The sequence below is a fragment of the Stomoxys calcitrans genome, chromosome 1 (assembly GCF_963082655.1).
Source record: "Stomoxys calcitrans chromosome 1, idStoCalc2.1, whole genome shotgun sequence".
NCBI classification, from domain to species: Eukaryota; Metazoa; Arthropoda; class Insecta; order Diptera; family Muscidae; genus Stomoxys; species Stomoxys calcitrans.
In genome coordinates this window covers 259854008-259867746 of record NC_081552.1, presented here as the reverse complement: position 1 = coordinate 259867746, position 13739 = coordinate 259854008, and the positions used below count along the sequence as shown (strand labels likewise).

Genomic DNA, 13739 nt, shown 5'->3' with positions numbered 1-13739 from the left:
ACAAAATATAATATCAATAGATTACAATAACGAAAACTCCATAGAATTGAAACAAAGTCTCAAGGACACAATAATCGAGCAAGATGAAATTCTTGTTTGCTTTGACGTTATTTTCCTCTTTACAAATATACCGATAAACTGGGCCATCAAAATAATAATGAATAAATGGGACATTATCAAAACACACACAAATATATCCAAAACAAAATTATTACAAATACTTAATTACTACCTTAAAGATAACAACTATTTTAACTACGACAATAAAATATACCACCAGATATTTGGAGTGCCAATATAGTATATAGTTTTAGGCGATCTTCTTGACAATACTATACATGATTTAAATAACAACAACACCACAATAAAATTCATATGGAAATATGTTGATGATACGCTATTGAAGAATATAAGAAGGATGACTTAGATAAGATACATGATATTTTTAACAAATACAACCAGAAAATACAATTTACATTTGAAATAGAAAAGGACTACCATATAGCATATTTGGATACAAAAATATGGAGAAATAACACCTCAATACAATTTGATTGGTACCAGAAGACTATGGCATCTGGTAGAATCATGAATTACCACAGCACACAATCTAAATCACAGATAATCAACACCGCTAAAAGTTTTATCACTAGAGTACTCCGCATTAGTGACGAACAATTCCACCAAGACAATTCCAAAACAATAACCAAAATATTAAAAACCAATAATTTTCCACCCAAATTAATTAATAAAATTTTCGACGAAATAAAACGAAAACTAAACAGCACTTATGGCAACCCTACAACGAATGAAGAACCCAAACGATATTGTAGCTTCAAATACATCCCTGGAATAACAAATAACAAAAGCTTAAGAGCTTTAATGAACTAAATAAACAACATAAATTATGCATACAGAGCGAATCAAACAAACAACAAAATATTCTCCAACATCAAAACTCCAATCGATAAACAACAACAAAGCAATGTTGTTTACGAAACAGAATGTAAGGGAACTGACGAACAAAGCTGTGACTTAGTATATGTAGAAACAACAAAACGAATGCTGCCAACAAGAATGGGAGAACACAGAGCTGACATTGAAAAAGGAACACAGAAAACAACTTTGGCGCAACATATTTTGAAAAGTGGACATAGGGCAGACTTAGAAAATGTCAAAATATTAGATAAAGAAAAGAAAGAGATACACTTTAGAAGGTTTAATAATACACAAAAAAAAAAAATAGATAGGATGATGAACTTGAAAGAGTTCACAAACAATATTAGTATACGTTACCGTGTTGCAATATAAACATCTGTGATATTAAAATTTAAGTTGTCTCTAATATAATTAATGTCGTATTGGTTATGAATCTGCTTTGGACGAAAAAATTCATTTGAATATATATTATTGTAAGTTAATCATATTTTCATGAAGATTTGAAATAAATGTAATGTTTTAATTAAATAGACGTATCCCCTGTAGATGTCAACAAGAATTAACGAAACGTTGAGACAAATGAAATAAAAAGGAATTTTTATTTACGGAACTTAGGTCTAAGATAAATTTTAATAAAATCCAATTGGACCAAAAAAACCTGAATACAATGAATCAATTAAGTTTTAAATTGAATATTACAAAATTTTCAATCATCACTGTAATTGAAAAAAAGTTCATATTCAATCAACAAATGATTGAACCAATTAATTTTTTTAATAAAACGATTTTATTTTCAAAATCAAATTTTTGATTGAAATTTTTTTTTTGCGATTGTTTTTTGTGTATTTGTGCTAATTATCCAACCAATATTTATTTGTGTACTGTGTCCACTTGTTTCCCTTTTCGATCAGTGTGCAAAATCCGGTTCACGTGTTGCGGCAGCAGGTACGCTTGTACGAAGTCTGGGCATTTCAAGGTATTGGCTTCAATTTAAAATCTTCTGCATTGTTTTTTTTTTTTAAATTCATTTATTTTTTCTACAAAAAGCGGCGTTTTGTTATTAAACATAAAAATGATAAGGTTTTTATATATATATGTATAATATTTAACTAAACTTACAACAAAACTGGAATAGTTTAACATAGGAAAACGAAAGGTGGCAGGAGACTATAAAGTTGGACAATTGAGAGGGAGCAGAGTTCAGAAAATAAAAGGACAAACAAATTCAAGAGTTGAAGAAAACCCTGATGTTTTACATATTATACGTATGTATATATAAATAAGTTCATTTTCTTTGTGTTGTCTTGTTGGGCATAGTCTAGAAGTGCCTATGCCCACGACGACGTCTTATGTATGTTGTGAAGACATTTTCTAAATACAATTTAAAACACACAGCACTTTGTTCAAATTAAAAAAAAGGTAGTGTGTAAAACACACTTCTATAAAGCCGGTAGTAATAATAATTATTATTTTTTTTTTATTTTGTTTTTGTTTGTTGTAAAATTAAACTAGAAAAACAAACAAAACCTTACTTACTCCTAATATAATTTTGTATTTGTTTTTAGTACAAAAACAAATTTGATTATATATATATATTTCAAGAATTTTAATTTTTGTTTGTTTGTTTGTTTTTAACTATAAATAACTAGAGTCAACAAATATTTCATTACTTTTTATATCAATTTTTTCATGGTAAAATATTTACTACGCAAAAAATTGATTTGTTACTTAGGGAAATTTTACGTTTCTCTGTTGTTTTGTTTTGTATTTTTTTTGTATTTTGCTTTTTGGTAATAAAAAATTATCGTAAATCTTATTGGTCAATTCTGTTTTTTTTATCGTAAATAAGTTTCTATATATAGAGATGTGGGGGGAAAGGGGTGATGACAAGATAAGATTTGTTTATGCATGTTCGTATGAGACTTGCAGCAGGATGATTAGGGGGCCTGATTTACAAAGCCACCTCGTCGCCCAGTTTGAGGGATGCTTTGTTAAGCTCGATTTGGTCATGATTTTGTTGTTCAGCCCTAAGCTTTAAATCACGACGTCTGTGAGCTGTTACGGTGGTGGTTGTTGCTAGTTCAGGTGGTGATGGAGTAGATGAGGGTGACGCTGATAAAGGCGTCGCCTTGGTTTTTGTAACCGCCGCGGCCGCCGTTGTCGTCGTTTCTTGTTGTTGTTGATGTTTCTGATTACCTAAATGCTGATTATGATTATGGTTTTGGGACAACATATTCTGCTGCTGTTGATATAAATGTTTATTAGTCTGTTGTGTTTGTGGTTGTTGTTGTTGCGGTCGGCTTAAGTGCATGGAATTTTGTCAGACTACTTCTCCATTCGCTTGATTTGTAGTGGTACCATTACTACTACTACTCGTTATTCCGGCAGCATTATTTCCACTATTGGCCATTGGTTCCAATAAGGAACCTGATTCCACATCGTTTGCATTACGCGTAGAATTACGCTGACGGCACATATAAGGTGAACCAGTTGGCGAAGGCAGTTGATTCTTTAGAGAAATGGCAACAAACACATGGTTACAGTGATGTATTTACAAAATTTTTATATTCATTTACCAATTTGTTATTATTCTGACAACATGTTGCCTTGACACAACCGTTGTCTGTTGACGGTGGACAATCCAGAGCACAACAATCCGAACCACTCATATTAAGACTAGATGTGCCATCGGACATTATGCAACCACCGCCATCCATTTCTACAAATTCCGGCTGTATGGTTGTTGAATGTATTCCCTCATTGTGAAAGAATTCCTTAACCTTTTCGGCAATCTTCATGTACTCGGAAAGATTGTGACATCTAAAAGGAAAGGAATTTGAGGAATATTTCAATGATTTATATTTAAGGATTTTGTCTTGCATACCTAATGTGGGCCGAGGCTATAATACGATCTCCGGCCAATTGCCATACATGAAATTCATGAACGGCCAGAACACCATCAACCTTTTCCAATAAACGTTTTTGTATAGCATCAACCTGTGGGAGTAAAAAGAAACAACACCAATCAGTATAATCGAAGAAAGTTTTATTGCATAACAAGAACAAACAAAAGTTCCAAACTACATGGACTGAGGTTAGCATGTCCGCCTATGACGCTGAACGCTTGGGTTCGAATCCTGGCGAGACCATCCATTTTCAGCGGTGGCTTTCCCCTCCTAATGCTGGCAACATTTGTGAGGTAATATGCCATGTAAAACTTCTCTCCAAAGAGGTGTCGCACTGCGGCACGCCTTTCGGACTCAGCTATAAAAAGGAGTCCCCTTATCATTGAGCTTAAACTTGAATCGGACTGTACTCATTGATAGGTGAGAAGTTTGCCCCTGTTCCTTAGCGGAATGTTCATGGGCAAAAATGTAAAATTTTTTTACTACATGGACTGAAGTACATGAACTACATTTTACCTTGATAATGGCTTGGGGTCATTCAAAAATTCGAAAATATTCTAACGGATTTTGGCCCATTTCCGAACAATGACTATATTTAGCACATCCATACTGACAATGTTTTATGTGCTCTCTAAAATGGCCCAAATAGATTGGCATCTGGCGAATTGGACAGTCGCAGTGTGGCAAAACGAAGCGCGGAACATGATTGTTTAGCCATGCTTGATTTACATGTACTTTTTGTGATGGTTCCGAGTCTTGTTGGTATGCCCATATTTTACGACCGAAAAGTTTGCTCGCCCACGGTTTTAAAGCAGCTTCTAAGCATCTGAACGAGATATGCAGAAGGGCCGAAAGGGTCTTGTATATGGCATATGACTGGGCTAGACCCAGAGAAGACTGAAATATGCCTGTTCACGAGGAAGACGAAGGTAGGCCAATTTAACGCACCACATTTCCTCAAGAAGACGATTTCGATATCTGACAAGGTCAAATACTTAGGTGTGATCTTGGACAGGAAACTCATTTGGAAGGGTCACATTCAGGAGCGTACTGAGAAGGCTCACAGATGTTGGACACGGGCCGTAGGCTCGAAATGGGGCCTGAATCCGAGGATGGTCGACTGGCTTTATAGGAGCGTGATTAGACCAATACTTACTTACGCCTCAGTAGTTTGGTGGACTGCTATGGAGAAAAAGTGCAACATAAGGATCATACAACAGGTTCAGAGAACATGTTGTCTAGGCATAGGCGGAGTGATGAGGCCCACGCCCACTGGGGCACTGGAGACTATTCTAGATATCCGACCCATTGACATACAGATTAAGTGTGAGGCAGCCACTGCGGCTATGAGATGGGAGAATGGATTGAGAATAGGAGCAGCTCATACCATAGCGGTATAATCGAGGCGACGATAGGAAACCTGGAAGGAAGGGAACAGGTATCCGATCGGATACCAGAGATGAACCTTGAAGTCGAGTGCGAGGCACTGCTGCCATTGGCACAGTTTTGGATTGAACCCTAGTATTGCCATCTGGAAGATCATGTTACACGGATGGATTAAAGCCAGAGGACAGAGTGGGCCTGGGGGTTTACATTGAGAACCCAGGGTTTGAGATCTGTTTTAGACTGCCTGACCAAAATACGGTCCTGCAGGTGGAGATCCGGGCGATCAAGGCATGCGTGAGGTGGTGTGGTGCTAACGCGAGGACGTCGAGAGTGAACATCTATACCGACAGTAAAATTGCCATAAGGGCAATAATAACCAAGACGGTAAGGTCACGAACAGTCTTGCAGTGTAAGGAGATTAATGCCTTCTCTGAGGATGGAAAAATTCGCATCGCTTGGGTGTCGGGGCATAACGGAGTAAGGGGAAATGAAAGGGCAGACGATTTGGCGGTGAAGGCCAGATGACTGCCGTCAATAAACTTGGTTAACCCGAAGCCTTTCAGGTCGACGCAGTCCGATTTAAGGGAGTGGGCGACGTATGCGCATGCAACATTGTGAAGCAGTGAAATGGTCGGTAGGACGGCGAAAATCCTATGGGGGGATCAAGATAGTAAGAAGACGAAGCTATTACTGAAAGGAAGCAAGAAAGGCGTCAGTATAGCTATTGGTATCATAACGGGACACATAGGACTACAAGCTCGCTTATGTAAAATCGGTGCGGCAAGTGATAGCATGTGTATGCGGGGAAGATGATGAGGCGTTGGAGCATTTCCTTTGTCATTGCCCGGCTTTCGCGCCTAACAGATACCGGCGGTTAGAAGGGGACACAATACCAGACATGAACCAACTTAGGGGAGTGGTATTGAAAACAATTAAATATTTTGTAAGTAGCACGGAATTCCTAACTTAAAATTTTCTTTTTAGAGGTTACTTTATAGTTTTTAGAGCGCATAACAAGCCGATTAGTGGCTTAGGTGTATGTCCATAGTGGCATGGGGCGGATTAATATCTGCACCCTCTTTTCAACCTAACCTAACCTATCATGCTTCATAGATGACTATCCAATTATTATTTTTTGAAATATAGACCGATCCGCCGATTTAGGGTCTTAGGCCCATAAAAGCCACATTTATTATCCCATTTTAGGACAGTGAGTTGTGTTCAGCAACACGACATCCTTCTTCAATTTGGTCCAGATCGGTCCAGATTTGGATATAGCTGCCATATAGACCGATCCTCCGATTAAGGGTCTTAGACCCATAAAAGGCGCATTTACTGTTCCCAAAATTTGGGACAGTGAGTTGTGTAGGGCCCTTCGACATCCTTCTTCAATTTGGCCCACATCAATCCAGATTTGGATATAGCTGCCGATCTCTCGATTTAAGGTCTTGGGCCCATAAAAGTCACATTTATTGTCCGATGTCACCGAAATTTGAGACAGTGAGTTAAGTCAAGCTACTCGACATACTTCTGCAATATGGCTCAGATCGGTCCAGAATTGGATATAGCTGCCATATAGACCGATCTCTCGATTAAAGGTTTTGGGCCCATTAAAGGTGAATTTATTGTTCGATGTCGCCGAAATTTGGGACAGTGAGTTAAGTTAAGCCCGTCGACATATTTCTGTAATATGGCACAGATCGATCCAGATTTGGATATAGCTGCCATATAGACCGATCTCTCGATTTAAGGTTTTGGGGCCATAAAAGGTGCATTAATTGTCCGATGTCGTGGAAATTTGTGACAGTGAGTTAAGTTAAGCCCCTCGACATATTTCTGCAATTTGGCCCAGATCGATCTAGATTTGTATATAGCTGCCATATAGACCGATATCTCGATTTAAAGTCTTGGCCCCATAAAAGGCGCATTTATAATCCGATTTCACTGAAATTCGACACAGTGACTTATGTTAGTCTTTTCGACATCCGTGTCGTATATAGTTCAGATCGTTTTATTTTTAGATATAGCTACTAAGAATGGTTTGTACTTATTAGTATTTGGTCTAAATCGGAACATATTTCGATTGGCTGCTATGGGGCATAAGGTATGCTTTTTCATCGGATTTTGACGAAAGGTGGTTTACATATATACCCGAGGTGGTGGGTATCCAAGTTCGACCTGGCCGAACTTAACGCCTATTTATTTGTTGCAATATAAATTTCGCCCCATACAAGGCGCAAAGTCTTCAGAGGTTTTCCACTGCCCGAAATTGTACTAACAAGCAAATTTGGAAGGGGAAGAAGAAAAGCACAATTTTCTATAAACTTTTAAAAAATATACCTGCTAAAGAACTTAATATTAATAAAACTTTAAAGCAATATGAGTTGTTGTATATCTCAACGATTTCCGCATTGCATGGAGAAATAAATAAGACAAAAAAAAAAACAAAATCACATTTTACCTGTATATGAGTTGGCACTGTTTGCAGTAAAATTAACGCGGATTCACGTAGTAACGGCCAAACTGAATGTAAAATTAAGCACACTAAAACAATGGATAAGGCGGGATCCATATAATAACGATATCTCCAGTCGGTTTTCCAAACAACCTATAAGAACGTAAAAACACGAAAAATTAAACAATGGTCTAATTCACTATAACAGATATGAAATTACCAAAGCGCTTATAACCACAATTATGCTGCCCAAGGCATCACTCAACACATGCAAGAATGCACCACGCATGTTCATTGCACCGGGATCATGACTGTGACCATGGCTGGATTTTTTCACTGGCTTCTCTTTCTGTTGCATAATAAAAAAAAGAGGATTACTAGTGATGTCGTTCTTGTATTAGTTCATCGGCTTCCATACCTGTTTCTCATAGGCAAATTCCTCATTAGCTTCGCCTTCGTCCACATTAGCCAGTTCTGTAAGTCGGCTGTGATTGCGCCTCAGACCTCCACCATGGGAATGACCATGGTGTCCACCATGTTCTGAGTACAATAAAAAGAGTTCGAATAAAGCTTTCTAGGCTTGCTTAAAAAAACTTACCATAAAGTAAGCAAAGTCCTATCACATTAACAAGTAAACCTAATGCGCCTACAATTACTAACAATTTGGGTTCATGAATTGTTTCTTCTTCAATAAATCTGTTGACGAGAAATAAGAATATAGGGTATAATTTTATTGCTTGTGCTTATTTAAATATGGGTGTTTTTTTAAGCTACAAACCTTTTACAAGCTTCTATGGTTATACTGAAGCACAATGCCACTAAAAATACTGCATTTACCAAAGCTCCCAGGACTTCAGCTCGTGCCCATCCAAATGTATTTTTTGACCATTTCTTTGGTGACATCTAAATGCATATAAAGAGAACAAAAATTCATATAATTAGTGCAACCATTTTTCTAAGTTTTGCCAAAAGTGTATAAGAGTCCAATTAGAAGTTGTTATTTTTGTAATAGTCTTAAAATGCCTGGCAATTAGTGTGTGTGTTAGTTTTAAGGGTCTGTGGTATATGTATATGTTGATGCTTCTGCATCGGAATAGCTTTTTTTCTTAATTCATCTTGATGCAAGGCGGATTTAACAAGGTGGTCTCACTCGAACAGCTGTTAACAGCCTGCCAGGTTTGATGGTATTAAGATTTACAATTTTTGTTTGCATTCTCTTTGTTGTTATCTTCTTTCTCCCATATACTCTGCTTATGTACGCACATGTATACACACACGCACACAAATTTGTTTATGATTTGTAGTTGTTGTACAAATGAGACCACCGTTAATTGTTTCGCCATGGTATTGATGAGTTGGTAGCTGATCTAGAAGTTCAAAGGTGCACTGAGGACGCTGCCCCTGATTAATCCAGAGTAATTAAATTGCTTGCTATGCGATTGATGTTGTCGTTTGTATCAATGGATTTTTTGCTCTATATCATTTAACTTTTTGTAAATTTGTCAAAAAGTTCGAATTGCATCCCATTGGATATATTGTTAATTGTGTTTATTAAATTTTTTTAATTTGAGTATCATATTGTCCATATCCTGCATCAATTACTTAAAAGGATATCTATCTTCAAGATGTTTTTGGCTTGTTATATACACCACCGAAGGATGGGGGTATATTCATTTTGTCATTTCGTTTGCAACACATTTTCGACCCAAAAATTATATATATTCTTGATCAGCGTAAAAATCTAAGACGATCTAGCCATGTCCGTCCGTCTGTCTGTTGAAATCACGCTACGGTCGAAGATGGGCTATATCGGACTATATCTTGATATAACCCCCATATACACCGATCCGCTGATTTAGGGTCTAAAAGCCACATTTGTTATCCGATTTTGCTGAAATTTCGGACAGTGAGTTGTGTTAGGCCCTTCGACATCTTTCTTCAATTTGACACATATCGGTTCAAATTTGGATATAGCTGCCATATAGACCGATCTCTCGATTTAAGGTCTTGCGCCCATAAAAGGCGCATTTAATGTCCGATGTCGCCGAAATTTGGGACAGTGAGTTAAGTTAAGCCCCTCGACATACTTTTACAATATGGCATATATCGGTTCAGATTTGAATACAGCTGCCATGTAGACCGATCTCTCGATTTAAGGTTTGGGGGCCATAAAAGGTGCTTTTATTGTCCGCTTTAGCCGTAAATTGGGACAGCGAGTTGTGTTAGGCTCTTCAATATTTTTCTGCAACTTGGCCCAAATCGGTCCAGATTTAGATATAGATGCCATATAGACCGATCTCTCGATTTAAGGCTTTCGGCCCATAAAAGGCGCTTTTATTGTCCGATGTCGCTGAAATTTGGGACAGTGAGTTAAGTTAAGCCGTTCGACATACTTTTACAATATGACATATATCGGTTCAGATTTGAATATAGCTGCCATATAGACCGATCTCTCGATTTAAGGTTTTGGACAAAAAAATTGGAAAAACACCTGAGGGGGATTACTTTGAAGGGGACAAGATAGTTATTGATGTAAAAAGAAATACTTATTGAACCATTTAAATTTAACGGTTATTTTTTGATCAGAAGCAAACGGAAGGACGATGTTAGTATTACTTTGAAGGAGACAAGATAGTTATTGATCAACAAATAATAATTTTGAACAATTAAAAAAAATAACTGTTATTTTTTATCAGACCTCGTATATAGTTGTCTCAATAGCGAAAAGAAAAGAAAAATTTGTTTTAGTATTGAATTTTGATGCACTTACCTTTATTGATAAGAATGATATCACTAAGGCGGCTATATCACCCAACATATGAAAACTGTCAGCTACCAAAGCCATTGAATTGGTAACATAGCCAACAATGATCTCCACGAAGAAGAAGAACCCTGTCAGCATCATCATCGATAACAGGCGACATTTTTTACCTGAGTATTTGGCCATTTTAGCAAATCTGAAATATATACAAAAAAAAAAAACGTTTGTATTATAAGCAAATAGACAAGTTTTGAGTTAACTTAGATGTAGATAGTGGATGATAGTGGAAATCTGAAATCAGCATCACTTACGTATAAAAATCTTTCTACTTTGGTACCACATTAGCGCCAGACCAAAGCATTTTGTGGGAATTGAAACCTCGACTCACTCACTGCCATTGCGAGTACACTATCAACTCAGCTACCGTGTAGCTTTTGCAATGAAATAATAATCGAAGATATGATGACCAAATGGTCAGCCTTAACTCAGCCCAAATCTCTTGAACCCTGCTAAAGACTCACATGTGTATTCACAGTTGACTTGGATTGAGGTCGAGGTTAATTTTCAATAAAAGTATTGTTTGGCAAGCGACAACATGATCTGTGAACAGGGATTTTTGAACGATTATCTAGGACGTCTAGGAAATCTTCTATTTGCCAACCCACCACCTTATCAAAAAACAATAAAACAACAGCAATCAAAAAGTTTTATGCGGGCTTCTGTTATAATAACCCGTCTCATACCTCTTCGGACAGAATATCAATTTCCCGATTTGTAGCATCCGTATAATAGGAACTTCCCGAGGGCAATTGTATCAGAAAACTATACCAAGTCAGCCAAGTTTGCTATCGTAGGTCGATATGACTTACATTTATTCTCTATCAATTTTTGTATTACCTTAAATCTCATAGCCGCAGTGGTTGTCTCATTCACAACTTCTATGTTTTTCAGTCGGCATTTCAAAGCTCTAGTTGGCGTGATTCTCAACGCCACAGTTTTACCAAAAACACTTTTATATCCACCACCGAAGAATGGGGATATATTCATTCTGTCATTCTGTTTGCAACACATCGAAATATCTATTTTCGACCCTAATATATATTCTTGATCAGCGTAAAAATCTAAGACGATCTAGCCATGTCCGTCCGTCTGTCTGTTGAAATCACGCTACAGTCTTTAAAAATAGAGATATTGAGCTGAAACTTAGCACAGATTCTTTTTTTTATCCATAAGCAGATTAAGTTCGAAGATGGGCTATATGGCTAAGACGATCTAGCCATGTCCGTCCGTCTGTCTGTTGAAATCACGCTACAGTCTTTAAAAATAGAGATATTGAGCTGAAACTTAGCACAGATTCTTTTTTTATCCATAAGCAGATTAAGTTCGAAGATGGGCTATATGGCGTATATCTTCATATAGCCCCCATATAGACCGATACGCCGATTTAAGGTCTTGGGTCCATAAAAGCCACATTTATTAGCCGATTTTGCTAAAATTTGGGACAGTGAGTTGTGTTAGGCCCTTTGACATCCCTCTTTAATTTGGCCCAGCTCGTTCCAGATTTGGATATAGCTGCCATATAAACCGATCTCTCGATTTAAGGTTTTGGGCGCATTTATGGTCCGATTTCGCCGAAATTTAGGACAATGAGTTGTGTTAGGCCTTTCGACATCTTTCTTCAATTTGGCCCAGATCGGTCCAGATATGGATATAGCTGCCAAATAGACCGAATCTCGATTTAAAGAATTGGCCCCTTAAAAGGTGCATTTATAATCCGATTTCACTGAAATTTGACACAGTGACTTATGTTAGGCTTTTCGACATCCGTGTCGTATATGGTTCAAATCGGTTTATTTCTAAATATAGCTACTAAAAAGACCAATATTTTGTTATACACAATTGAACAATGACTTGTACTTATGAGCATTTGGTCCAAATCGGATCATATTTCGATATAGCTGCTATAAGGCATAAGGTATGCATTTTTCACCGGATTTTGACGAAATGTGGTTTACATAGATACCCGAGGTGGTGGGTATCCAAAGATCGGCCCAGCCGAACTTAACGCCTTTTTACTTGTTAATGTTGAAAATGTATAAATTGATGTGTTTCAAATAGAATGCCAAAATGGCCTTGTCTCGGGTGGCGGGTATAAAAACGTCTTCTGCATTTTTGGCTTTTGTTGGGTTGCCCAAAAAGTAATTGCGGATTTTTCATACAGTCGGCGTTGACAAATTTTTTCACAGCTTGTGACTCTGTAATTACATTCTTTCTTCTGTCAGTTATCAGCTGTTACTTTTAGCTTGCGTTAGAAAAAAAGTGTAAAAAAGTATATTTGATTAAAGTTCATTCTAAGTTTTATTAAAAATGCATTTACTTTCTTTTAAAAAATCCGCAATTACTTTTTGGGCAACCCAATAGAACATTTGGTAGGATTTGGTCGAGTAAGAAGTAGGATTTTTCTCGAATTTTGGTAGGAAATAATTTTCTTGAGTGGCAACACTGGTTATGTTATGTTGGGATTTCCCAATAAATTGAACTTATTTGAGGCAAGCTGGCAACACTGGCTGGCAGTTGTTCGTCTGTTGAAACCAGAGATTTAACACGCTTTAAGACCAAATTAGCAAAAATATTACTTGTAATTTAAAAAAAGTAACTATAGGGCTTTAGCCATTAAAAATCTATGTACCATTATTGTGCAACCGACCCTTCACTTGCCTTCACTGTTACACTTCCCTTTACTGTTACACTTCCCATCTCTCTAAAGTGGTTTAAAAACAAACAACTCTTTGTGGAGCAGCATATTTTTCTTAAATGTATTTCTCAAAGCTTTACCAATCTTGAGCATATTTTTTTTAACATCAATAATACGATCAATTAGCAGTTAACTGGGATTTTAACCCCTTGACCACAAACAACTTTATCGATAAGGATTTTTCTTCACAAAATACCACAGCAATTATAACAAAACAAATAAGAAAAAGAAACAAACTCACAGAAATAGTTCCATTTTTGTACAAAACGTCAAAGATGAGAGGCAAGAATCTTCAGTGCCACTTCCGACTATTTCAATGAAATTGTGAAGAATACAACGGTGGGAAGTACATACAAGCTATCGACAAAAGCCACAACAATAATGGCAAAAACGAAACAAAAATTGAATTGCTATAAGGCGCATTAATTACCACTACAATATACAAAAATAATAACATAGGATGTGATGTACTCGTACCTAGTAAATATGTATGCATGCACACACATGACGTCGCACATTTGCATTTTGCCATAGCTA

At 36.9% G+C, this 13739-nt stretch overlaps 1 protein-coding gene across 4 annotated transcripts in view; it reads right to left on the bottom strand.

Annotated features, from left to right (window-relative positions):
• Positions 1-2763: 2763 nt before the first annotated feature.
• The window catches only part of LOC106093336 (proton-coupled zinc antiporter SLC30A1), a 51362-nt gene continuing 40386 nt past the window's right edge, over positions 2764-13739 (bottom strand). For 3 of the 4 annotated variants that reach the window (XM_059360308.1, XM_059360310.1, XM_059360309.1), the window contains exons 2-10: positions 10457-10643; positions 8465-8589; positions 8285-8382; positions 8105-8226; positions 7907-8035; positions 7693-7839; positions 3824-3936; positions 3516-3759; positions 2764-3448 (exon numbers count right to left, since the gene is read on the bottom strand). In XM_059360308.1, coding sequence (XP_059216291.1) covers positions 3260-3448; positions 3516-3759; positions 3824-3936; positions 7693-7839; positions 7907-8035; positions 8105-8226; positions 8285-8382; positions 8465-8589; positions 10457-10633 — 1344 coding nt within the window. In that variant the 5' untranslated portion in view covers positions 10634-10643 and the 3' untranslated portion in view covers positions 2764-3259. Of the gene's footprint in view, positions 3449-3515; positions 3760-3823; positions 3937-7692; positions 7840-7906; positions 8036-8104; positions 8227-8284; positions 8383-8464; positions 8590-10456; positions 10644-13443; positions 13545-13739 lie in introns of those variants that run through there. The other variant, XM_059360307.1, reaches the window with a different exon arrangement.